This window comes from Lathamus discolor, chromosome Z (assembly GCF_037157495.1).
Source record: "Lathamus discolor isolate bLatDis1 chromosome Z, bLatDis1.hap1, whole genome shotgun sequence".
In the NCBI taxonomy this organism is placed as follows: Eukaryota; Metazoa; Chordata; class Aves; order Psittaciformes; family Psittacidae; genus Lathamus; species Lathamus discolor.
In genome coordinates this window covers 94,791,755-94,818,107 of record NC_088909.1, presented here as the reverse complement: position 1 = coordinate 94,818,107, position 26,353 = coordinate 94,791,755, and the positions used below count along the sequence as shown (strand labels likewise).

At 38.3% G+C, this 26,353-nt stretch overlaps 1 protein-coding gene across 1 annotated transcript in view; it reads right to left on the bottom strand.

Annotated features, from left to right (window-relative positions):
* HCN1 (hyperpolarization activated cyclic nucleotide gated potassium channel 1) overlaps positions 1–26,353 on the bottom strand; it is a 193,097-nt gene that overhangs the window by 54,898 nt on the left and 111,846 nt on the right. Inside the window, exon 4 of the mRNA XM_065661692.1 lies at positions 4,569–4,787. Coding sequence (XP_065517764.1) covers positions 4,569–4,787 — 219 coding nt within the window. The remainder of the gene's footprint in view (positions 1–4,568; positions 4,788–26,353) is intronic.

The following is a 26,353-nucleotide window of genomic DNA, read 5'->3' as shown; positions in this document are numbered from 1 at the left end:
CGAATCCTAATGCTGCCTATGTAAAAATATAAAATGTCTATTTGCAAGTTACTTTTAAATTATCGTTATATGCAATTATTACTTTTTCTCTGTAGAAAAGAACATTTAGGTCCTTTTCTTCCTTTTAACTAGAATGATGTAACTGAAGATGTGCTAAAAGACAATAAATTAAGAGATATGATAAAAATAGAGTATAGGGTTAGAAGGGGATGTCCTTTGGGACATCTGAAGTTGAAGGCAAGCCCAGAATTCTTTCACAGCTTTAATAATGATTTAATATATATTCCCATGACTGGGAGAGCATCCACTATGTGACCACAGTTGTAATTTTTTTTCCATTTTCTATTATATGTATATGGTTAAATTAAATGTATTTTATGCCTCTTTGTTAATTGAAATTGGTTGGTAAAATTACTTTGATTGTTGTTCCTGATTTTGAAACCTTATGCAGTTCAAGTTGCTTACCAATAAACAAAAAATAAAATGTACAAAATGATAGTATAATGAACATTGATCTGATACTGTAATTTTTAGAAACCAATCGATAAATCTTTATCTTAATCTGTATGCCACTACAAACCTTGCCTGTATTAGTTGTTTGTGACTTTATTCCTATGTATTGTATGCCCACAACGGTGTTAACAAGTTCTACATATACATTTCTAGTTTTCTCAAATAAATGTTGTCTTTGCAAATGCAAATGTCTTTGAGCTGTGGTGACTCCTAGATACTGGAAAACATCAAAGGTGTCATCACTAAAAAAGTGACTTTTATTTTCAACTGCATTCACCTCTGACTTACACTAAAGGTTGGAAGGAGAGTGCCAAGACGCCATTGATTATTTATTTATTCAGACCTTTTATATGGTAAAATGGTCTGGCAGACTTTCTTACCAAAAAGGGAATATGTATTGATTATACCTGACCTAGACATGTTTTTCTCCCTTGTCAGGTATTGGCTCTTCACTCACTGATCGCAAGATATGTGTCTGTATTCAGTCTGAGAGGTACTTTTTCTCGGGGAACAGTTCCACTCACTTCAGCAGAAAAACATCTGAACTTCCTCAAAAGTGACCAGAATGTACCAATGTGTACTTTTTTGTAGCATTTCTTGGCATGTGGTATTTGACTGCTGATAATTGTTAATTTCCTCTGATAAATTATGTCTTTCACCTATAACAATAAACATATGGCTCAATATTAGTTTTCTTACAATTCTTTGATTTTCTTCAACGGGCAATGCTTAGGTACAGGTCAAATTCTTAGCTGATGCTTTCAGATGGTGTTTGACTATTCGACTTAATGAAAGCTCTCTCGTCCATCCTGTGTTTATTTTTCCATTTTGAATTATGCCTGTTCTAGTTTTGCATACCCTGAGCTTTGGGAGGTTTTGAATGAGATGTGGTGATTTCAGCAAATGTGATACTACTAGCTGCTTTCAGTGTGAGAAGGACCAGAATTCTCCTTCCATTGCTTGCATTCCACAGATATATTGATGAAATATTCATTTAGCTACAGCAGAAAATAATAGTCAAAACAAAAGAGGAATACAATTTTGATGTTACTCAGAGAAGAATCAAAGAACAATCTCTTTCTTTCAATCACTATCATTCTACACCTAGCAATTTGTGTTAATTACATTATATTCTGTAATTCTTATAAAGAAAACAATGGAGCCAGAAAATACACAATCCTTTATATGTAAGATGTTACTTTATATGTAAGAAGTTTAGAATATCAAATTAAATTAAATTAACTAAATAGAAATTTAAGAAAAAAACATAAATATCAGAAAAAGTCACAGGACTTATTCTTCTGATTTTTTAATTCCTGGAGAAACAATAACCAAAAAAAAAAGCAATGCACTAGGCAAAAAAGTAGATATTGCAGTAAATATATTAAAACTCTGAAGCCTGTGGCTGGATATTTGATTTACCTTTTCCTCAAATCTCAGTTATGTTAAATATAAGCTATTTTATCTGCAAATAATTTTAAAATTATGATGATACAAAGGGTAGCACAAGCGGGTCTCTGAAATATCCATTTATCTAATTTGCAGAGTAAAGACAAATATACAAAATTCATTAGCAGTATATCGTAATGGCTTATAATTCTTAGGCTATAATCAAAGATCTATTTCAAAATACACGATTAAACTGTGATAAAGCAATAGGCAAGAATATACAAATGTCAGTAATTTTTTATAGCTGATAGTATACATAGAGCTTCAGAAATCAGTAGGAAAAAACTCTAAGACATCGTTTAGCTTTAGTCCGTAATAACTGGGATACAAACAGCTGCCAGAAAGAGAGATAGAGCTTTCTAAAGCATAGAAACATGCAATTTCTGTCTCATTTCTTTCATTCCTGATTGTCAATGCCATGCTATGCTTTTGCCTCTGATGTCAGGAAACAAATAAGAAGTAAAAATAAAAGGAAGAATGAAAACATCGAAACAGTAGAAACTGAAAAATGTCTATGCTAATGTTTAATAAAGTATGTCCATAAAACACAAAGGAACAAATAAAAGCTTTGTTTGCTGTTATGTGAAACGGAGAACTGAAATACTACTTGACTGCTGCTGGGTTTTAATTTCACCAAATACACAAATGAAACTGCCTTTGCTGAATACAGCTTAAAATATATGAGTATCCTTACACATGTACTATATTTCCAATATTCAAAACATTGTATCATGCTGCAGTCGGCAACAAGCCGGATAAGAAGATGAGGTTACAGGTGAATGGTGACACGTATGCTGGTTTCATATATCTGTGTATGTGTATATACATATGTTGACACTAACCTCTAGTAAAACTTTAATTATACCAGGTTTAGGGTTTCCTTCTCTATATCTTCATTCATGTCCATGATTAAGATGTTTCTGCCCCACAACTCCTTACAAGCCTCCCATTTTGGTAAAATTACTTCCCTTTCAACTGGCAGAATAGACCCAACAAGGTAGTTAGTTTGGGTTGAATGACCTAGCCCTCTGACTTTAAACTGAGATGCACTAGGGGGTTTCACATGTTCACTGACAGAGCTCACATTTTTACAGGTTTTAATGCTCACTCCTAAACCTCTCATTCTGTTTTATGTTGCAGTGTAACACTGTGTGGGCTTTCTTGCTCGCAGACTCCTGTTTTAAACAGCTGTGATTAATATATCAGCCACTGGGTAATGTTTATGTTACTGGACCTACAGCTCATCCCTTACCTCTCCCTGTCTCTGATACATTGACCCATGATCTTGCTGTGACTCAAGCTTAACAAAACAGAATGTAAATTCTTTTTCTCCCACACACACTCATATCCTCCCTCTCTGCCTGCTTGTAAAGAAAACACCCCAATCCTTCCTGCTCAAATCTTTTCTTGACCTTTCTCTTTTTCTTGCCCAGCAAACTCAGGTCATTTCATCTTCAGCCAATGACAGGGCCACCCTCTCCTCTACTTACCCCCTGCCAGGTTTCTCCTCAGGCTTATGTTACATCACACTGGGATTTCTGCCCAGTTTGCCTTTCTGGTCTTTCTTATGGACACATGCCAAGTACTATTGCTCAGGCTGTGTTTCTTATTTGCTGATGCAAACTCTCTGATTTCACCACTTTGCTCAGCTATCCTCTCTCCTGGCATGGCCTCTTCAGGTCCCTATTTACTATGATAACTGATTTTGGCTTCTTTTAAGCACCTCAGTAACCCTGCACATCCTTATCGTCCCTTGCTGAGGTTCATTCTGATCGTTTCTTCCTTATGCCACCATAACTAGGTTCACTGACACTTGCCTCTGACTTCTGTTACCCAGCTGGCAGCATTAATTAGTACTCATTGCAGAAAGTTCCCACCCTGTGCCCATTTATGTATTTTTTATTCCAATCATACCTACAAGGAATCAAACCTCCTTTTTGTTCCCGTTGCATAAAGGACTCTCTTCCACTAAACTCTCCCTACTTTGCTACCCTTTGACCATAGTTCCTTTCGTCCTTGGAGAAGACCAAACAGGTCATGGATTAGCATGTAAAGTATGCCATTATAAAGCAAACAAAGCCCTCTTCCGAGCACTTCTCTGAGGTAGTTCCAAACAAAACTAATTAATCTGGTCTGGTCCTCACTTGAAGGGCATTCTTTGGGCATATTCTGGATGATCCCTGAACTGCAATCCAAAGGAAAGATGGAAAGTCGCATAGACATGCCCAAGCTACCTCACTCAAGGCCCTTGTTCAAGCTACCCAGCGCAATACCTGCAGAGGGTAGCAGGGCGGTACAAAGCACAGTCTGAACCAGGGATGTTTAAACTCCTGAATCAGGAGAGTTTAAAGCAAGTTGCACATCCAAGGTTTCATTCAATGCACGTGACACACCAAACCGTCTGCTCCTTAACGAAAGTGGGTTCAGGAAAGAATATGTTGAGCTAATGGAGTGCTCTGAATTCCTGTGTTCAATGACATCTGCCAGAGGACTCAAATGCTCCTCATGTAAACTCATACAGCCTTTTCCACAGTTAAAACATCCCATTAACCAAACGTTCCATTAACCTATTTCAGAACTTCAGGAGTTATGTTAAAATTAGTTACCTTTTCCTGATATTGTCGCCGTGAGGAATCCAGAGACTGAATGAGGGCAGTGGCGTGGCCAACAAACATGGCATAACAAGTTGCCCCCACAATCATACTCAACATGGTTATCCAGAGGTCGGACATGCTGACAGGGGCGCGGGCTCCATAACCAATGCACAGCATGTGGCTCATTGCTTTGAAGAGCGCGTATGAGTACTGCTTTCCCCAGGAATCGTTCTGCAAGAAAAGAAACAAGTGACTGAGCCAGCAAGCAGCTGAAGGGAAGAATACATATGTACCTGTATAGCTGATTCATAGATTACTGGCTCTGAAAGACCTGCCTGGTGATATATCCTCTGTGCATGAGAAGAGATATTCCTTCTAAATTAATTGTTAGATAAAGCGTCTGAGATTTTCCCAGATAATTCTAGCAAAGTGTGATGAAATAAAATTGACTATTCTTAATACATGATTGCATTCTTAAATGTGGGTGTTAACCGAATTACAAGGAGACTAAAGGTCAATTCTATTTTACATTCCATGGCAGATGGATTAGAAAAAGATGAGCATGCAGACTTATCAAGTGCAGGAAGGTTTTGTTTTAGTATGCATGAACATACACCTATGGCCCCATTTCTTTCTTTTCAGAGTTGGCTGTTTTAACAAACAAGCACATTTCATATTATCGGCTGTTTCTTTTACTTTCCAAGGACAGAAGAAAAAAAAAGTTTGTTGTATGTCTACTTATCCTGGTTTTTATTTAATATTGTATTTATACCTGAAGTTTCACAGACTGTGAAACACAGCTCAAAAGAAAAGGTGAATAGCTGGGTCCTGCATTTCTGATGCGTAGCTACGCTTTCCCATTCTCTCTAGGATATTAGAAAGACTGACAGCTCACTCACAAGCTTTTTGAATTGCAAAGGTGGTGTCAGCATCCTGCCTTTAGCTTACATAGAGACAGTCAAAGAGGCTCTTCCCAGAGAAAAGCAGACAAAAAGCCCTGGGACTCCTTGTCAGATTTTTTCTATTGTACTTGCCAGATGAATGAAATAAGAAGAGGAAAACAAATTGTGCTTGGAGGCATACAGCATACACGGGAAAACTCGGCATTTGCCACAAAGAACTGAGAATGATTTCAGAAATTAAGAAGAAGGAAGAACTGAGATCATGTTAGTAAGATTAGGCTGTTATCCAGTATAGTATCTATCATACAGGACCAAAAACAACAATTCTGTTAACATAAACAAATTTCCAGATCATCAGCAGCATTTATATATAAAATTTACTCATCAGTATTTGTGTCTCTCTTCCACCAATAAAAGCTTTTCCCAAATGCTCTTTTTTTCCCAAAAAGCTTCAGGTTTGCTCTCTTGCCATTTAAATGCCAAAGTTACTAACTACTCTTGTGCTTTTCATCTATTATAATGTTTTTTCTAGATCTACTAGCTAAAATAACTGGTAACAGGAAATAAGCTAATAATTCCTGGATTGCAGATGACAAAATTACTATTTTTCACTAATATAATAATTTAAAACATACTGGTTCTGCTGTATTTAAGCTTGTTTCACTTTCTAAGTGAAAACTTCATACTTGTGAACTGTTTCTGTCTTCACAAGGGAAAATTTTGTGTTGCAAAAAGGGAATTATCTTAGGCTGCTGGGAATCAGGTGGGTTTCATTAAGTAACGAGGAAATCGGTTTCTTTTTGTTCTGGGGCTTTAAAAAGTACTCAAAAAATGAAAGAACTGAAGAAGCTTGCCTGAAAAATCTCCAATTCAGGATTCAAATACCCAGCTGGAACACAGAAACTCCTTGCCATCTGGGTCAGTGAAGCTATGTCAATGCAAGTTCCCTGTCTCCCAGGAAAGCAACTTACAGCAACTAAGGCACAGTCTATTTTGAAGGGCTTTCCTTCCAGCTGGCATGAATCTCCTTTGGGTGGAAATAATTAATAAGGGAATTGTTAAAAGATCCATACCAAATTTCATAAATTTGCAGCTTTATATAGATGATTATTAGAGAAAACAATAAACTTCTTGCTGTGAAAAATATGGTTTTTTAGGCTATAAGTCGAATTATTAAAGCTACAGTATTCAAGATGCTGTAAGAGCAAAAGCTCAGTTCTTGCAGGGCTTCATACAGTGGACCTTGCTCCTAAACCACATAACCATTATAAATACTAAATAAAAATAAAAGGTGATCTTGTCCATGAATTGATTCTATCACATATCTGGTGTGCTTAATCTCAACTAAAAATCTTCCAGTAAAATTAAATTTTTACATCAACGTCTTAAAGTTAATCCATACACTTGTTGATTTTATTTCTTGACTGAGACACTTTCAAAGACTGAATTACTGTATTAAGTAAAATACCATTTTCTTTAAGAAAGGATAAGGAAGTAAGGAGAAGCAAAAAGAAAATATAAGGAGACCTTTCTATTAAATACGTGACAGGGTGAATGAAAAATAAATGCTATTTGAGAAGCAGTAACGGTTAGGGAATAAATGAGCTGTAATGACAGAAGAGAAATAACTAAACATGTACAACAAAATAAAGAAGTAAATGTTTAACCACGTATGTATTTCTGCATACTAGTCAGAGTAGGATCCAACATCTCAAATAGTCATGACTGCATCTGAATCTAGACTGCAGGTCAAGGCCACTTCAAATGGAGATTCTGCTATACAAGTGGCATTAGCTATTATGGACTAGTTTGTGATAGACCTTGTTACAGGTTATGTATATTTCAGACATTTGTGAATGGATAGCTCTGAGCAGCTCAGATGGGTACTAAGGGTTTAGCAAAAGGAACAAAAGACCTGATAAAAAAAGCCCAAAAACGTTTGAATTCAGCTTGGATTTGTCTGAGGATTTTGTTGCTAAAAATATTTGCTAGTGTTTTTCTGTTTCTTTTCCTTAATCACCAACCAGTTCTTGTACAATTACTTGCAAACATTGGTCTCTCTAGTTTCTATGGGGATATCTTTCTTATTTTTTTCTTTCAAATGATGCTGAAGAAATACCACTGTAGAGGGCAGGAATCATAGAATCATAGAATAGTTAGAGTTGGAAAGGACCTCAAGATCATCTAGTTCCAACCCCCTGCCATGGGCAGGGACACCTCACACTAAACCATCCCACCCAAGGCTTCATCCAACCTGGCCTTGAACACCGCCAGGGATGGAGCACTCACAACCTCCCTGGGCAACCGATTCCAGTGCCTCACCACCCTAACAGGAAAGAATTTCCTCCTTATATCCAATCTAAACTTCCCCTGTTTAAGTTTTAACCCGTTACCCCTTGTCCTGTCACTACAGTCCCTGACGAAGAGTCCCTCCCCAGCATCCCTATAGGCCCCCTTCAGATACTGGAAGCCTGCTATTAGGTCCCCATGCAGCCTTCTCTTCTCCAGGCTGAACAGCCCCAACTTCCTCATCCTGTCTTCATACGGGAGGTGCTCCAGTCCCGTGATCATCCTCGTGGCCCTCCTCTGGACTTGTTCCAGCAGTTCCACGTCCTTTTTATGTTGAGGACACCAGAACTGCACACAATACTCCAGGTGAGGTCTCACAAGAGCAGAGTAGAGGGGCAGGATCACCTCTTTCGACCTGCTGGTCACGCTCCTTTTGATGCAGCCTAGGATACGGTTGGCTTTCTGGGCTGCAAGCGCACACTGCTGGCTCATGTTCGTTTTCTCATTGACCAGCACCCCTAAGTCCTTCTCTGCAGGGCCGCTCTGAATCTCTTCTTTGCCCAACCTGTAGCTGTGCCTGGGATTGCTCTGACCCAGGTGTAGGACCTTGCACTTGTCTTGGTTGAACTTCATAAGGTTGGCATCAGCCCACCTCACAAGCGTGTCAAGGAAACTCTGGATGGCATCCCTTCCCTCCAGGGTACCAACCGGACCACACAGCTTGGTGTCATCGTCAAACTTGCTGATGGCGCACTCAATCCCACTGTCCATGTCAGCGATGAAGATGTTGAACAAGACCAGTACCAACACCTATCCCTGAGGGACACCACTCGTTACCGGTCTCCAGCCAGACATCGAGCCATTGACCACAACTCTTTGTGTGCGGCCATCCAGCCAGTTCTTTATCTACCGAGTGGTCCATCCATCAAATTGATATCTCTCCAATTTAGAGAGAAGGATGTCGTGTGGGACAGTGTCAAACGCTTTGCACAAGTCCAGGTAGATGACAACAACTGCTTTACCCTTGTCCATCAATTCTGTAGCCCCATCATAGAAGGCCACCAAATTGGTCAGGCAGGGTTTCCCCTTAGTGAAGCCATGCTGGCTGTCACCAAGCACCTTGTTGTTTTTCATGTGCCTTAGCATGCCGTCCAGGAGAATCTGCTCCAAGATTTTACCAGGCACAGAGGTGAGACTGACTGGTCTGTAATTCCCCGGGTCTTCCATTTTCCCCTTCTTGAAAATGGCGGTTATATTTCCCTTTTTCCAGTCGTCGGGAACTTCACCTGACTGCCATGATTTTTCAAATATGATGGCCAGTGGCTTAGTAACTTCATTCGCCAGCTCCTTCAGGACCCACGGATGGATTCCATCAGGTCCCACGGACTTGTGCGCGTTCAGATTTTGAAGATGGTCTCGAACCAGATCCTCTCCTACAGTGGGCCCAAGGTCTTCATTCTCACTGTCCCTGCGTCTACCTTCTAAGACCTGGGTGGTGCAGTCAGAGCCTTTGCCAGTGAAGACCGAGGCAAAGAAGTCATTGAGAACCTCAGCCTTCTCCAAATCCTGTGTAGCCAGTTCTCCTGAAAGCTTCCTCAGGAGGCCTATTTTGTCCCTTCTCTGTTTTTTGTTTGCTACGTACCTGTAGAATCCCTTCCTGCTATTCTTAACATCCCTGGCTAGGTTTAAATCTAACTGGGCCTTAGCCTTCCTAACCTGGTCCCTAGCTTCCCGGACAACATCCCTGTACTCTACCCAGGCCGCCTGTCCTTGCTTCCATTTTTTATAAGCCTCTTTTTTCCTTTGAATTTTCCTCAGCATCTCCTTATCCATCCAAGGAGGTCTCCTGGCCCTCCTGCTGCACTTCCTTCTAGTTGGGATGCAGTGCTTCTGAGCTTGTAGTAGGTGATCCTTGAATACCAACAAACAGTCTTGGGCCCCCCTGCCCTCCAGGGCTATATCCCATGGAACCTTACTAAGCAGGCTCCTGAAGAGGCCAAAGTCTGCTCTTTTGAAGTCCAGGGCAGTGAGCTTGCTGCACGCTCTTCTCACTGTCATGGGGATCTCAAATTCGACCATCTCATGATCGCTGCATCCAAGGCTGCCCTGGAGTACCACATTCTCAACAAGCCCTTCCCTGTTGGTGAGCACGAGGTCAAGCATGGCACCTCTCCTTGTTGGCTCCTCTATTACTTGCAGAAGGAAGTTGTCTTCCACACAATCGAGGAACCTCCTGGATTGCTTGTGCCGTGCAGTGCCATCGTTCCAACAGATGTCAGGGTGGTTGAAATCCCCCATGAGAACAAGGGCCTGCGAGCGTGAGGCTTTTCCTATCTGTCTGTAGAGTGCTTCATCCACAGGTTCTCCTTGATCAGGAAGCCTGTAACAGATCCCCACAGTAATGTCTCCCACGGCTGTTTTCCCTTTAACCCTGACCCACAAACTCTCTGTAAACTGCTCACCTGTCCCCAGACAGAGTTCCATACTCTCCAGCCTATCCCTAACATAAAGGGCAACTCCCCCTCCCCGCCTGCCAGGCCTGTCCTTTCTAAAGAGCCTGTAACCTGCCATTCCAGCACTCCAGTCATAGGAGCCATCCCACCATGTTTCTGTGATGCCTATTATATCATATCCCCATAGATGTGCACACATCTCTAATTCCTCTTGTTTGTTCCCCATGCTACGGGCGTTTGTATAGAGGCATCTAAGACGAGCTCCAATTGAAGCCGGCTCATTGGCTGGAGCAGCCGGAATGTATGTACATTGTTCCGAGCATTTATTATAGGTGCTGGCAACTGACTGGGTGTGTTGGGATGGAATGATGCCCCCCTCCCCCAACACATCTAGTTTAAAGCCTCCTTGACCAGTCTGGCAAGTCTCCTACCAAAACTGCTCTTCCCCTTCTTTACCAGAGCAGCTCCACCAGTCCCCAGTAGACCTGGCAGTGCAGTTACTTGTGTTGTTCTTGTATGACTTATCCCCTACATAAACCACTTGAAAAGAACATTGGTTCTAATACCAAATCTTATAAATCATATATGCTACTACCAGTGTTACTATATGAAATGATAATCATTATTTCATTATTTTTTGCTTCTGCTGTATAACCTAAGGGTTTAGCAGGAGCAACTCTAATTTTGCTTTAGTGTGAGATGCTGGAATTTTCCACAACCCCACTCCAATGTGCTGCTATTTGCTGTGAAAAAAGTGGAGTGGCCATTCCTCTGCTACAAGCCTAGAGAGATTTTTTTTTTTTAAATAAGAAGCATTTTTGCCCTTGCATTATAAGAAGATTTTTACATAACACATTCTCAGATAATATACCTGAGTTAATAAAGCTCTTTTCTATGAAATAAAGAATCTTGGATTTACATAGTAAGCTTTCAATATAATTTTATATTTTAATAATTATATATACATGCTAAATGTTTGCCTAAATGATTTTTTTTTATTTGGTATATAAATTTAAAAATCTCTACAACGTAAAAATACCTCCTACCAACCAGCAAAACAGGCATTTCTCAGTTGACACTGTGTTGATCACTATTTCCATATTAGCAACAGTAATTTTTAAAAGTTTTAAATAAAATTACATTAATTCGGGAAGACTATTAAGGCTGTAATTGTGAGAAATACCAAAGCTGTTTTTCCAAGGACTGATTACATAATCTATCTTGATGACATTAGGAAATCCTCACACTTGTGAAAGCAATAATCACTGATCATTTACAATTAGTTCTTTAAATACATACATTAACTTAGCAGTTATCCTGAAGAATACATTAATCACAGGGCACTTCTGATTTTTAAAACTGTGTTTGCAAGCAGCTTCCTTCATCACAGGATGCTACCCTTTGCCTCAGAATATCACACAAACCTGCTACAAATTTGTTTTTGTAAATATTAGCTTCTCAGCTCATAAGAAAGAAATCACAGAAAGGTCACCCGGCACCCTCCACAGGCCAACAATAAAAGGCAAATTATTTTTCTCAGTGGATGAAAAAAGGGTTCTGTTTTACTGGAACCTATGAAAGTTTCCACCAGGAGATTTTGTTGTCATCAGACAAATCAATTCCACTTCCATATTGTAGTCATTCCCTCAGGCACAGCTTATCTTCTCTCAGCCATACCCTTACAGTGAGACACAAATTGATTTAGAAATCATGTAACAAGCAGACTATTGCACAGACAGTAGTTGGTTTCCACATTTTTTTAGTCAATTTCTTTTTCCTTTCACACTACAGTCACTGCACGTGTCACGGAAATGGTACTCTCAGTTTGAAAGGGCATGCTTTACAATCATGAAGCAAAGATTAACTTGGAATTAAAGGAAATAGGCTTTTTGAACTCACCTTCCTGATTCGCCCTTTCAAAACTACGGTAGGAGTGGTGAAGTAGCCTGTCCCTACACTGAAGACCTTGCCTTGTAATCAACCACACATCCATTCATGCCCACTGTTATCTTTCAGTTCTTCTGAAAGTAAGTGATGTCTGAAGAAGGGAAGACGGATACAAAACTTGAGAGGACATAGATAGTTTGTGTCTATCCTGGCAAATTTAAAAGTATCAAAAAAGCTTTACCAAGCTGTAGAATGTGGTTCACATGGTTCTAACTGTTAGAAACACCCCTGGTGTGGCACTGCCCACATAGGGCTATCCTGAGCCATACCAGCTGGCCTACTTTGGAGCTCTTGTGGGTGAGGAACCATTCCTTCTAGGAAGCCTGCATGTGCTTGTCCTGTGCCAAAACCCAAACAAGATTTATAGTATGGACACAGTAGGTAGCTCCTTTCCCAGTCTACCCCAATGCCCATTAAAAGTGGGTGCTTCTAATTGGTGAGCATGGAGGCAGCTAGACAGTCCATAAGTAAGCCCTATGCTTTTAGTATTGTCATAGAAAGTTACTGCACAAAACAAATGTAAATTTCAGGGTTGGGCTTCAAAGGTCGAAAAAAGCACAAAGCGTCCTTGCTCACACATAGCACATACTGTTATGCAGTAGTAGCCCACAAGAAACATCTGCTCTAAAAAATTAGAGTATCTTCCAGTGGGAATTCAATTAAACGGCATTTGTTTCTTAGATAGATATAATGTGTTATTTGTAATTATTTATTTGCAAGCCATTATTTCCAACAGGTTCTTAATTATTTCTTAAATTTAATAACTATTTAAAATAACTAATCAAAAAGGTGTGCTAAGAAAAGGCTATACCTCCATGTTAATGACATTTCTAATAGGTATGTCACACAGAACTAGGAAAAAAGGCATGTGCTTGTTACTAAATCCTTCATCATCTAAGTTGAACGGCCAAATTCTCCCAACTGTTACACTTAAATTTCCATTAAAACTTTATTGTCCTCAAAAGTTTCTCATGCTTTGGATTTGGTATCCACATATCTTCAAATTCTCTCTGCTTTCATATTTCAGAATACAAGCTATATCCATTAGAAGTCATTTCCCTGTGTCATCTGTTTATACGCACATTACACTAATATAAGACTAGAACTGGGCTAGTATATGAAATCCGTAACTTCAACAGTAATTCATATATAGATATTGCTGTAGGTATATCGCTTACATACTTGTCCGTCAGTTGTCAGTTACGTAATTTACTTCCTCTGGTATCATGAAGTACCTTTGAAATTACACATTAGTTAGTCGCAGACAGGAAAATACAGCAAAATGCCACATCAACGTTTCAACTTTCCAAGAAATTGAATACTGCAAAGAGTAACAAAGTTGGCCAATAAGAAAGGCTGCAATTTTTACTGTTTCAAATTCATGCAGTGGTGAATGTATTATCATGCAAACCCCCTACTTCTTTTCACAGGTATTATTTGAAGAATATCTTGTCTTTTAAACCAGTAAAAAGAAGCAAGGTGGCATGAGACTTGGACGACTAAAAAATCTACTCTTCTAAAATTCTTAAGAACCTCAAGGAAGAAGAGTACAATTTAGGAGGGAAGTACCTATGATTTAAGGAAAGAAACCTGAATCAGTAAGCTCAGTGGAATAAGCAGATGTCTTCAGAAACTTCCCAACATTTCCCTCTGCTGCTAAGTGCACAGATAACAGATGGTCCAAATGACTCAGCATATACTTTCAAGACCAATACTGGCAGTAAGCTTTTTTAAAGTGTTTGGCATTGCATTCCACAGGAAAATAGGTTTGACTGGAGGAGCAGTGACTAATATTATATATTTACTTTGTTCAGAGTTGTTACGTGACTGCTGTCATTGTAGCTTATTCATATTTTGGTGCTATGCCTTTGGAACTAGCCATCAAGCAAAAAACAACATAGTGTGAAAGGTCTTTCTTTTTCTTTTGACTATTTTTCCTTATGCAGAAAAAAATGGTATTTATCTGCTAATACACTCCTCCATTAAAAGCAAGCAGAAAGATATCTACCTGTGATCACCTTTTTGTGGTAAGGATGAATAATTTTCATTGTAGAATCAGTGTGGCAATTCATAAAAAGCAACAGAAGTGCAGATATTTGACTTATGCACACAGCCCGGGCTCCCACACAGATTTGTTATCTTCACATGAATAGGCCCACTGCATTCAAAAGGATGGGTCACATAAGAAGACATGCTCAGAATGTCATAGTGGAGGCTTCCTTGTACACTGCGCACTACTGTTCTTTGTTCTATGTATCTTTAGTTAATCAGAGATACAAGCATGAATTCCTACAGCTGTATATATAAAGTTACAAAATAATAAATCAGAGCTTATGGGAAAAATACTTTTTCTATTCTTTTGCCAATGAATCAGGCTGGTCTGACTCATCCTTTTATCTGGTCACTTTGCTCTTTTAACTGAACCCTGAAGAAGGAAGAAAAGTCTGCAATGCATGAATCCCATTTAAAATAACATTTCATTTCAAAGGACTATTTTAACAATAATTTTTAAGGAACTGCAGTTTTAGAAGGCTGTTACAAAGCTTTTCTAAAGTTCAGAGTAAAATCTTAGAAGTATAGACTACGTCTATTTTTCCCACTCTAACATTTAACTTCGCTTTGTCCCACCATTAAATGTGATTGTCTGTACTTGCAATTTTTCAAAAAGTGGTGGTTTTGGCCAATCAATACTCTCCAGAACAACTGAACACAGCCTGAGAATGCAGGTTCGTTCAGCTGAGGCCACCTTGCCCTGGCAACTAAGAAGTCCAATTGTATGGAAGCAGGCTGTGGAGGCAACTGGCTTCCAGAAAACAGACCTAGGCATGTTTAGTCTATCAGAATTAATACACCCCCCATGTCAAGCAGTCAGCGACAAACTAAGGGGTGAATTCTGGTGAAAGAATATTCAAAAATGTACCTGTTGCTTCATCTCATGTCTGTATGCTATAACAATGAGATCAGAATGTATTGAAGCAGTCAGGCATTTTTAAAGAGATTGTTTTTCACTTCTTTGAAGAACTCACAGGATGTGAACTGCTTCTGCAAGGGGGGCATTAGGAGGCTCTAAATATGTCTATTGGTTAAGACTGTTTTTTTATGCATCTGTTTTCAAACTTATTAGGTAGCATCATCTTTGCTACCTAATTACTACCACTGGAGAGATTTCCTTCTCCTGTCCTTTGAAATCAATGTCATTATTACAACATATATACAAAAAAATAAAGTCCTTTAAAATGCATATCTCTGAAACGCTGGGGATGCTGGGGAGGGACTCTTCATTAGTGACTGTAGTGATAGGACAAGGGGTAACGGGTTAAAACTTAAACAACAGAAGTTCAGATTGGATATAGGAGGAAGTTCTTTACTGTAAGGGTGGTGAGGCACTGGAGGGGGTTGCCCAGGGAAGCTGTGAATGCTCCATCCCTGGCGGTGTTCAAGGCCAGGTTGGACAGAGCCTTGGGTGACATTATTTAGTGTGAGGTGTCCCTGCCTATGGCAGGGGGTTGGAACTTGATGATCTTAAGGTCCTTTCCAACCCTAACTATTCTATGATTCTATGAAACTGTGGATGTTACCATGCCATTCTGTGCTGAACTTCGTTTTTTGAGATCGTTTTGTTGACATTTATCAGATAATCTAGATAATCTAGAAATCTGATGAAGACATTCGGCTTTTGTTCTCCTCTCTCACAGTTTGAAGTTTTATGAAGTATTTGAAATAAACTTTGTTGCCATTGTTTACAAGGGACCGACTAAAACAGATATGCATTGTCCACCAAAGAGAAAATATGTTGTAATCACAACAAGTACACAGTGAGTATTGTGTGGCCGTAATAAGTGATTATAACATCTTCAGGTTTTTAATAAACATAATTTATCTGGGAAAACAATGCATCTCAAAGAGAAACACTTTCTAAGAACAAAAGAAAAAACGAAAGCATCACAACAATGGCATGCCTAATAACGGAATAATAAAAGAATCCTGTAAGGAAGCATTTTCAGTGGGAAACTGAAGTACATGAAATAGCACAGTCCAGGAGAGGTAAATCAAGAGTGCATAAAGGGAGCTGGATATGAGATGAAATAGTTTACTTAAGCCTCATGCACTGAATCAAATGATTTATGAAATGCTTTTAAAATGCAACCACTGAGAAAAGCTTTGTGTTTTCAACAGTAGCTATCTGATAGTCATGAACAGGCAGACGATAATGTGGGCTTAATATAGTACAGTTCAGGGAGACAGCTGAAGGAGTGAAGTGACATAAACCTGACTCATGACCTGCACAGTGAAAACTGTTAGGAAGAACCTCCACCATCACAGGCAATATTTGCAACCAATTTAGAAAAGGAAACTCATCAAGAGGAACTGCATTCTTTGAACTACTCAGACTAGACAGCAAATTATCCCAAAGCAACTGAACCCAAATAAAATGACCAATGAAAATTATATGTTTCTGGCAGTGGACATGTAGTTTCCTGAGTGCTATTACCATTCTGTTTGACTCAAAGGGATTTCGAAACTACATATAAACATAAATAATACATATAAAATAATAATTACCTTAGCAAGTCGCAGAACTGGCTATTAGGAAATGTCGAGGCAAATGATACATAAACTGAAAGGTACATAGACATGCAGAAAATCATAGTATCACAATGCTTCCTCACTAAGAACATCTCAAAATATGCAAAGCCTGATTTTGCAAGAAATACTTTCATCCTTGTTCTATATGCATAAACAATCTAGCAAAATATTTTTTAAGTATTTGTAAGAATGTGTACTTAGAAAAAAAAAGGGGATTACAGTAGATTAAAACAGTCTAATATAATCCACTCATAAAGGTTCTGAATATGTTTTAATCTTCTTAAAAATGAATCAAGGTGAACCAATGCCACTTTCACCCAGAGAATCAGCATAAGGGTTGGGACTGGGATTCAAGGAGTTCCAGTGCCTTAAAAACAGAGGTTCTTTCTCTGGTAAAGTGATGCTTGGTACCACACATGCAAATTAAAACATTTTTCTCCTTACTCTAAAGATATATATTTTTTATCATATCTTATTTTTGCTTTAAGTACTGTATTTTTAAGAGAGAGGTTCAGTGCTGGTTTTGAGCATTCTTCTTCACTTATCTGGTACTGAAGGCAACTCTTTTCAGTTTTTCAGTTTATTTCCTAACCTGATATATTTGAGATGTTAGACTACAGCTGCTTAGTTTATAGTTCTTCAGAAAATTAACTTACTAAATATTTGAGCCCTCAAGAGGCTGGTCTGATTTTCTGGTAAAATACAATCCTTCATCAAATACTATGTCTTACAAAAATACGTACATTCTTTTATTAGGCAGTGACAACAGGAAGCAAAGGAGCTTTGTAGCTGAAATCCTATTTTGGTTCTAGGAAAAGAACAAACCTTAGTGTCAAAGCAAGTAGGCTGGATCTATGCCAGAGGCTTTTCTTCTAGGAATTCATCTGAGCTTTGATGATGACCTGTTCTTAAATTCAGATGCCTTTAAAATTGCAGGTGCTTACCAAAATCTGAAAGATTTTCCAGGTAATAGAATAATATAAAGGAGAAATGATTTAGCAGCCTAAACACCTCCCACATGTCTAGACATTGCAAAAAAACCCAACAAACCAAATCCAAACACAACTGAGTCATAAAAAAATCCTCTATCAGAAGGAAGTTAACATAAATTGTGGAAGAATGTTCTAACATTTGAAATACCAACTTAATACTCCGAAAGGAAGGCAGGCGAATATGATCCTCTTCTCTTTAATACCTTTTGAGGGAGCTGACAGAGCACCCGAGTGACCCTGTAGCATTCACCCAAGAGGTGAGGAGCACCCAGGTCCCTGTTCCAGCACCAGTACAACCAGTAGCACATGCCCATTCAGTCACTCTGTGCCCTCTCAGTTAAAGTCACCTCAGCAAGGGGACCAGAGCCCAGGACAGGCAGCAAAATGAGCTCAAAACCATGACCATACAGCAGAGCCATGAGGCTGTAACATCATGCTCATGCTCTGACCTAATACCAAAATTCACATGCACTCAAAAAGTGATTAGATAAACTACTGGAAGAAACACACAGCGAAGAAACACATGGATACCAGCTCTGGATCCAGAAGTCCCTCAGCTGCAAATTTCTGAAAGCTTGTAGGGTATTCTGAAAGAAACATCATCCAAGCTTGCTGTGGTCTGATCTTCAGTGGGCATCTGTTCCTTACCACTCTTGGAAAGTGGACAGACAGACTGTGGGTTAGACTTCACAAAGCCACTCCACTGGTCCTGCTGCTCCACCTGAATCAACTCTCAACTGCTGAATCATTAACTTGTATGCAGCTATGCATTCATTTTGTCTTTAGTTTGTGCTTCTCTCTCTCCTGTCCACCTTCCCACCTCTCCCCCTGAGCCTCTTGTATTCTGTGATTAAAAGTGAGGTGCACTAAAGCCACTGATGCATAATTCTAATTTCATGTTCAATCTTTTGTAGACTGTTTCATTGCATTATTTTACTGCGGAATATAATCTCTTTTACTGTCACATATATTGTTTAAGTAATTATTGGATACTGATCAGAGAAATGGCAGTTTAAAGATACTCATTTCTTATTATAGAATCATAGAATCATAGAATAGTTAGGGTTGGAAAGGACCTCAAGATCATCTAGTTCCAACCCCCCTGCCATGGACAGGGACACCTCACACTAAACCATCCCACCCAAGGCTTCATCCAGCCTGGCCTTGAACACCACCAGGGATGGAGCACTCACAACCTCCCTGGGCAACCCATTCCAGTGCCTCACCACCCTAAAAGGAAAGAATTTCTTCCTTATATCCAGTCTAAACTTCCCAAGTTTTAACCCGTTACCCCTTGTCCTGTCACTACAGTCCCTGACGAAGAGTCCCTCCCCAGCATCCCTATAGGCCCCCTTCAGGTACTGGAAGGCTGCTATGAGGTCCCCATGCAGCCTTCTTTTCTCCAGGCTGAACAGCCCCAACTTTCTCAGCCTGTCTTCATACGGGAGGTGCTCCAGTCCCCTGATCATCCTCGTGGCCCTCCTCTGGACTTGTTCCAGCAGTTCCACGTCCTTTTTATGTTAAGGACACCAGAACTGCACACAATGCTCCAGGTGAGGTCTCACAAGAGCAGAGTAGAGGGGCAGGATCACCTCCTTTGACCTGTTGGTCATGCTCCTTTTGATGCAGCCCAGGATATGGTTAGCTTTCTGGGCTGCGAGCGCACACTGCCGGCTCATGTTCATTATTCTAAATTATCTACCGCCACTAAGACCTTTATTATCTGAGGAAAAGGGAAAAAAGATACATTGAATAAGTCAAATTTGGAAAGACCTATGACCAATTCATAAATAGACTTGTTATATGCTTTTTTCCCACAGATTAGTGAATACAGAAAAGGACTAAGTCACTTTTCATGGGCTTAACTTTTCTTTAGCAAACTTGCCTGCTCAAAGCTCAACAGTAAGTATTTATGACACCCATTCCATCTACACAGCAACGGCAAAGCCATTTAACTTTACAGAAGTGCTTGGGAAGCATACGGGATACCTTCATAGCTGCAATATAAAAAGTAAGAAGGTAACTTCCTGCAATTAAGAATTAAACTGCAGACTTTGATTACAAGAAGATCCACAGAATTTTCCTGCAGAGCAAATGTAACATCTACTTGCTGAGTAGCTTAAAGAAATTCACATTCCTCAGTCTAAATGGTGAGGATGAAAATGCTCTGACTGAAACAGGAATGGCTTAGGCAGGTGACTTGGTGCAGACAACAAACCCCTGACAAACCCAGTCTTGGGAAGTCTAGGATTACTGTTTGATGGAGAGAGGAACAGGAAGAACACCATAGTCCTGAATGATGGAAGATGAACAGGAATAATAAGAGTGCATTGCATTTTGTATTGTTTACACATGGTTATCTACAATGCCCAGTGTCCCAACTTGTCCTGGGTTTTGTTTGGGAGTGTGGGCAGTAAGGGGGGAAAGCATCACAAAATTTCCTATCAGCTGATTCAGGTACTACACTTTTTGATGGCTGAGTTGGCAAGTCTGCCTAGGTTCCCTACACAGTCAGCAAAAATCAGACCCCTGCAGGTGGTGATTCAGAGTAGAAGGTTAATGCAAGTGCTCTTTATCACCTCGAGGGGAGAGTTTCTCTCTCCATCAGCTGCATCAGATTCCTATTCAGCTAATGGTGCCTTCATTAGTTTCCTGAGCTCTCCTGCTGAGCATACCTCAGTTTTCATGGCTGGATGTGCCTCCTCATTTCTTCCTTGCCCTAGTTTAGGGGAGAAATAAAATTTGTAGGGAGAGTCTCTTCTCTCAAGCTATGGTTTTATTTTATCAACCATGGTTCTGCTCTTGCAATTGAATTTGAAGTTCAGATCGGGTCATGGGCTTGCCTTGCAAAGGCTTGAAAAGTTCATGGGGTTCTGTAAGAAGTGATGGAGATTTGACTAGGTAAATTCAGTTCCAGAGTGGTGGCTTTCATGTAAGCTTATTACAGTGAGATGGTATCATAAATCACAGATAGGAGCAAGGAGAGGCAAAAAAGATAACTAATGAGAACAAAGAAATGCCTAGTATGCAGACTTCATGGTTATAAACTTATACGGATAAAATTATACAGCTGAGAGCACAAAATGATAGTAAGACTTCTTGGCTTCAGGGCACATGTTTGAAAATCTACATCTTGAAGGCATGGCACTTATTTTGCTTGAGAAAGATTGAGAACTGGAGATTGGAAACAACTTAAAGGATTCAGATTCTAGTGAAAGTTGCAATATTTACCTCAGAATTGTATTATCTAACTTGCAAATGGTTGGAAATATGTCTCAACTAGAAGCTTCGTATTTACTGTGCAGTTGCTAAATTACAAGAGTTATCTTAAAAAAATCTGATAATCCATACCTATTATATATTAATTATAATCAAAATAATAGTCTTTTTAACTCTTAGTTGGTCCATTGAATCAAATCATTCGCTTTAAAGAAATTCGACTAAATTTACCTTGAAACCAGTATCATGTCAATGTTTAATTATGTTAATAAGTCTAGCCACCCACAGATTATATATGGCACTAAATACGAATAGTGATAGACAATAATAATTTATTTTTATTACAACCATGTTTTGTATCCTGTGAGCACATACGTATAGAAAAGTTTTAGCTGACTTACAAACAAAAGCAGTTTCAGAATTCCCACAAAAATTTATGGACTAAAGTTCTCATTTCATTGAAATTAGGTTTGAAATGGCCTTGAATCAAATCTAATTTCAGATCACATGGCTATTTCTTCCTTCTGAAGTTTACATTAAAATTCCACAGTTCTTAATAAAAAAAGAAAATACATTAAGGAATTTTTCAGATCCACTTTTAGAATCAAATGAAAATGAATAAAATCACTTCATGGGAGGATTTAAGTGGTATTTGCCTGCCTTTAACATTATTATTAATGAGTAAATTTTGAAGAATATCTTCTAGATAGTCTGCTTATAGATGACTATGTATTATCTGCATGAGCAAGCAGTAAGAACTTTCATCAAGCCTGAAAGATTTTAAAAGCAGAAAACCAACGAGCTTTGTTAAACCCTATAAATCCTTCATGTTTTATTTGTACACATGTCAATTTTATGTTTTCTCAAATCATGCTGAGATAGATGAGTGCACTGGCTCTTGCTCTTTTTTTTTTTTTTTTTTTTTTATAAAGAGACATGCTTGAGATATTATATTTAAACTGCCTCATTCCTTCTTTTTCCTCCCCACCTCATGTTTTGTGTGTGTATTTTGCCTTCACAGTTCAACTAAGCTGGTTCATAGTTAATATATTTTATTTTACTGATCTGCAAAACACATTCAGTTAGGAGCAGTGCAGTTTTACCATTATTTCTGAGGGCATGTGGCATTTCCTGTCAGCATTTATATGTTATCCTTTCCCTAAACATCAGATTTGTAAAGATACAGACTGCAAAAGCCTAAGGGAACCTCATCCTTTCATATTCATACAACCCAGAAATAAACTAATTTCTTTTAGAGTAAATTTTACACTATGCTATTTAGGCACAAAAGATTAAGTAGCAGCAGGAAGGTTTCACTGTAGGAATAAAGCCATGGCAACCGGTGTTAGAAAATAACAAGAAAATAAAGGCATATTTTATGTATTTTGTATTACAGAGATAAAGGTAAGGGACAGGCAGCCTTTAGATGAATGGTATGGGTTATGACAGTTTGCAGAGAGGCAACTGCATAGATCTAGAAATTTCAGTGCCAAATCTGCCCTTACCTACTGAAAACATGGGATGCCTGCCTGTTGCCCTTCAGTGTTGTTTCCCAGGATGAGCTCTTAAATCTTCTCTTTACACAAATCTGAGTTAAATTTATATTTGCTCACACCAAAGGTTTGTATCATGCACCATAACTTTTTTTTTCTGGATGTCTGGAAAAAGCTATTAAAAATAAATAGAAAAATCCTTCAAATAGTCTTCTGAAAATGTTTTAGCAACATTTAACTGAGTTTAGACTTGGTGTCACTTTTCTAGTTGTATTTAAGAGCTAAATTTAAAAGGCTTTTTACTATTTGAGATAAGCATAGGGATATTAAGTATTATTGAAAAGATTGGTGCTCTGCCTTTATTCCTAACCACTCTACAATCTGTTGACCTGCACTAGCAGTCTGAGTAAACTTTGCTTGAAAATATTACTTCTAAGTTGTTCAAAACCAGTCATTTTAGTCCCTCCCTATCTATATCAATATATATAATCCTTTTTTTATTGTATGTGCTATTGTCTAAGTACCAATTGTCTATAAAGTACTACCATCTACGCTAGCCTCAAATGCAAGCTAACTTCACAAATACAGTGACTACACTCTAACATATTTCTGCCTACAAATATAGAAAAGGACAAGAATATTTTGTGAAAATCCAAGAGAAATTACATCAACATTTTAGTAGAGATTAAGACATCATGGATGGACTAAAACTGTACATGAGATAGTGAGGAAAAGAAGAATATGTCTCATTCAAATGACAACTGGTGACTTTCAAAGAGATTGCTTCAAAGAATCTCTCCCATTGTATTAGCAGTAGTGCAAAATATAGGTAAAATTGTGTTACTGAACTAGACCTGATAGAGTACATCTCTCTCTGATCCAATCCTATTCATCTGAGATTACCATGAACCTTTATAATAAAACTGATAATAAATAAAAAGTACCAAAAAAAAGGTAATAGCAAAATTTAAAAATAAAAAATAGGGAAAACTTTTTATTTTTACATCTATACTAAATAGACTGTTAGATTATTTATAGCAGCATTTTAAAATAGTTAGTCAGCAATTTTTAAAGCTAAGATTGGCATTCTGTCACATGAGAAATAAAACCAACTGCAAGTTATTAACAGTGGTTTACAGACCAGCGAAAAATCTCACCACAGGGCTTTGCTCTTTTCCTTTTGTTATTAATAGTATCTCCTAAACCATAAATGAAAGGGACATAAAAAATCCAGATAGCAGAAAGAAAACAAAATATATTTAAGAGGCATCTAATGTTTTAAGTAATTCATGCAGAAACTGCCCACTGCTTGCTCATACTTGTAATACACAGACTTCAGTTCACAGACTACCTAGAAGATATTCCTCAAAATTTACTCATAATATTAAAAAGATTCTGCACATTTCAGATACGATAAAATTCGTGGAATATCACTGCATTTCTCATATGGAAAGTCCTTTGCATTGTTTCTATTAAATTACTTTATTTTCTGAAAGTTTAGTACCCTCTATTTGATTTACTTCAGTTTGAGCCTGGTCAAATGAGTGTATGGGTAGAAAGCAGGAAGAGCATGAAAGGGGAAGGAGGGGAGCAATGTTGAAGAAAATTATTCTACTCTTTTAAAACAAGCAAAATACATGTAGCCTAAATACATCCCTATTATATGTATAAAAGGTATGAGCAAAACTAATTCAGACATTAAGGAAAATCATTAGATTAAAACAAACGAAAGAAAACAGTAATGCCACATGTTTGCTGCTTTTCTCATGTCTTGGTAATCAGAACTGGATGCAAAATGAGACTTTCAATTCTACAGGGAATTCTCCTTGTTTAGCTTTCAGCTTCATTCTGAATTGAAATGAAAATATGAAAATTAAAATTTCCATGGAAGGAGGAGTTCAGAAATAACAAGATTTAAAAACATTGTTATGACAACCTTTTGCCTACCCCTGGGATTTTGGGAATCCAGATTACAGATCCTATAGACTACTGACGTAGGTCTGGTGGACAAAGCTGAATGGAAACAAAAATAGCTCAAGTGTCTGATGTAGGAAAGTGCTTTAGTTCAGAAATACATGACCCAGAACAAAGTATCTTGGTTTGATTTTTTCTAATGTGAAATGTAAGCATTCTATATGCACAATATCAGGAGGCCAATTTCTATGTCTAATTGCATCTCAACAGACACTTCTCTGCAGATGTACTTTAGATATTAGGATGAGTCAGGTGCTGAATAGCCGTGTGTAGAAAGTTCAAATCTGATATGGCAAAAAGTAATCAGTGCTCTTGAAAACCTGCTTGTGATATGGCTGATAATGACCCCTTGGCATAATATGCAGCTTGTACAAAGCCAATTATCTTTATGCAGTCTTAAAGTGTACAGAACAAGAATTAGACTGTGCATATTAATATAGGTTTGTAATGAAAAAGAGAAAGATTTGCTGAAGAACAGCTGGATATGAATGGTTTTCATCTGGATGTACCTACATTTGGCTTTATTCTTGGAAAACTGCTCTGGCATAAATATACCAAGGGTTCAGTTTTCAATCCAATCACAGGATAAAATGCCACCCATGGAGAGCTACTTCAGAATGATTATTCCACACCACTATACCAGTTTAACCTGGAATACCACCACATGCAGATAAACACTACCGTTAAATTTATAGAGACAGAGCGAAGTAGACTGATCCAGCTCCCCTAGAAGAAAGGGAACGCTCTCTTCTACAAAACAGAAGCTGCATTTTGCCATGAGGTGCTTAAAATTCCTCCTGAGTATTCATTCTAAGGCAAATGAAGCATACAAGGTTCTGAACTATGACAGGTCCAACTTATATTTTTGCTTTAGTTTGCCTTTTTTATTATAGAAATGGCTTAAGTTATGCTTTATCGTGTCTACATTTTCCCCTAGAAATGTCTGCAAACGTGAAACCTAACCACATTACGTGCTGTTTCTTGTATTGTGTCAAGTTTAAGGTTTACATAAAGTATTTTGTAATTTACAGTTACCAGTAATGTCTTCACAATATACTGCAGTATAAGCATTTATGAGCTGGATTGATTCTTGAGGGGGAAACATGGAAATTAAATTTTTATGCTAAATGGGCAAGTCCTTCCTTGCATACAGATCTTTATAATTTCCTACGAGCTCTTACGATAACAAAGAAAAAGTGTGGTAATAAGTTAGTATCTATTAAGCACATCAATTTCCCTTTGTATGCTTCCTCTAACTAATTGTTTCATTATTCTCATCCCATATAAGGAAGACCAGCTTTCTATCTGAAAGAAACAGAAGCATGCAAGGCAGCCAAATAATTCATTACACAAGTCATCCTCTTTAGCACCTTTTATCACAGTGCTACAATCAACACTTGCAAACATGGGTGTTCTAATTTAGATCTTTCTCTTTAGCACTGAGCACCTATACATACTGAGATAACTGTCACCATCAGCATTAAATAATTATATAAATACTACAACACTGATTTAAAAGTATTTTAGTGAGAGTAAAGTAAGGCAGTATGGCTTATGACAATACTTGAATTCATAATGCTAAACAATTGCTAATGTTGCTGTTGTGAGATTACAACTGGGAAGGTCTTCTTTTAGGACTGTTTTCATTTTTGTCTCAGTTGTAATCCAAATATTCAGGGATAATGTAAGTACTTTCACTAATTTTAAACTTGTAGGAAGTTTTAAAACTCCCTGTGAATGATTCTGAACCTTTATTTTCCAACTTTGAAGACTGTACGTCTCAATTAGCTCATGTTATTAGCACAATGAACCCAAAACGATAACTTAAGAACACATCAATGACAGTAATTCATGAAGGTGAATGCATTTGTCATTGGTTTAGGCCAGGGAACCAGTGAGGCCTGACTTTAACAGAATCTAAACCCATTTCTGCTCTGTTTC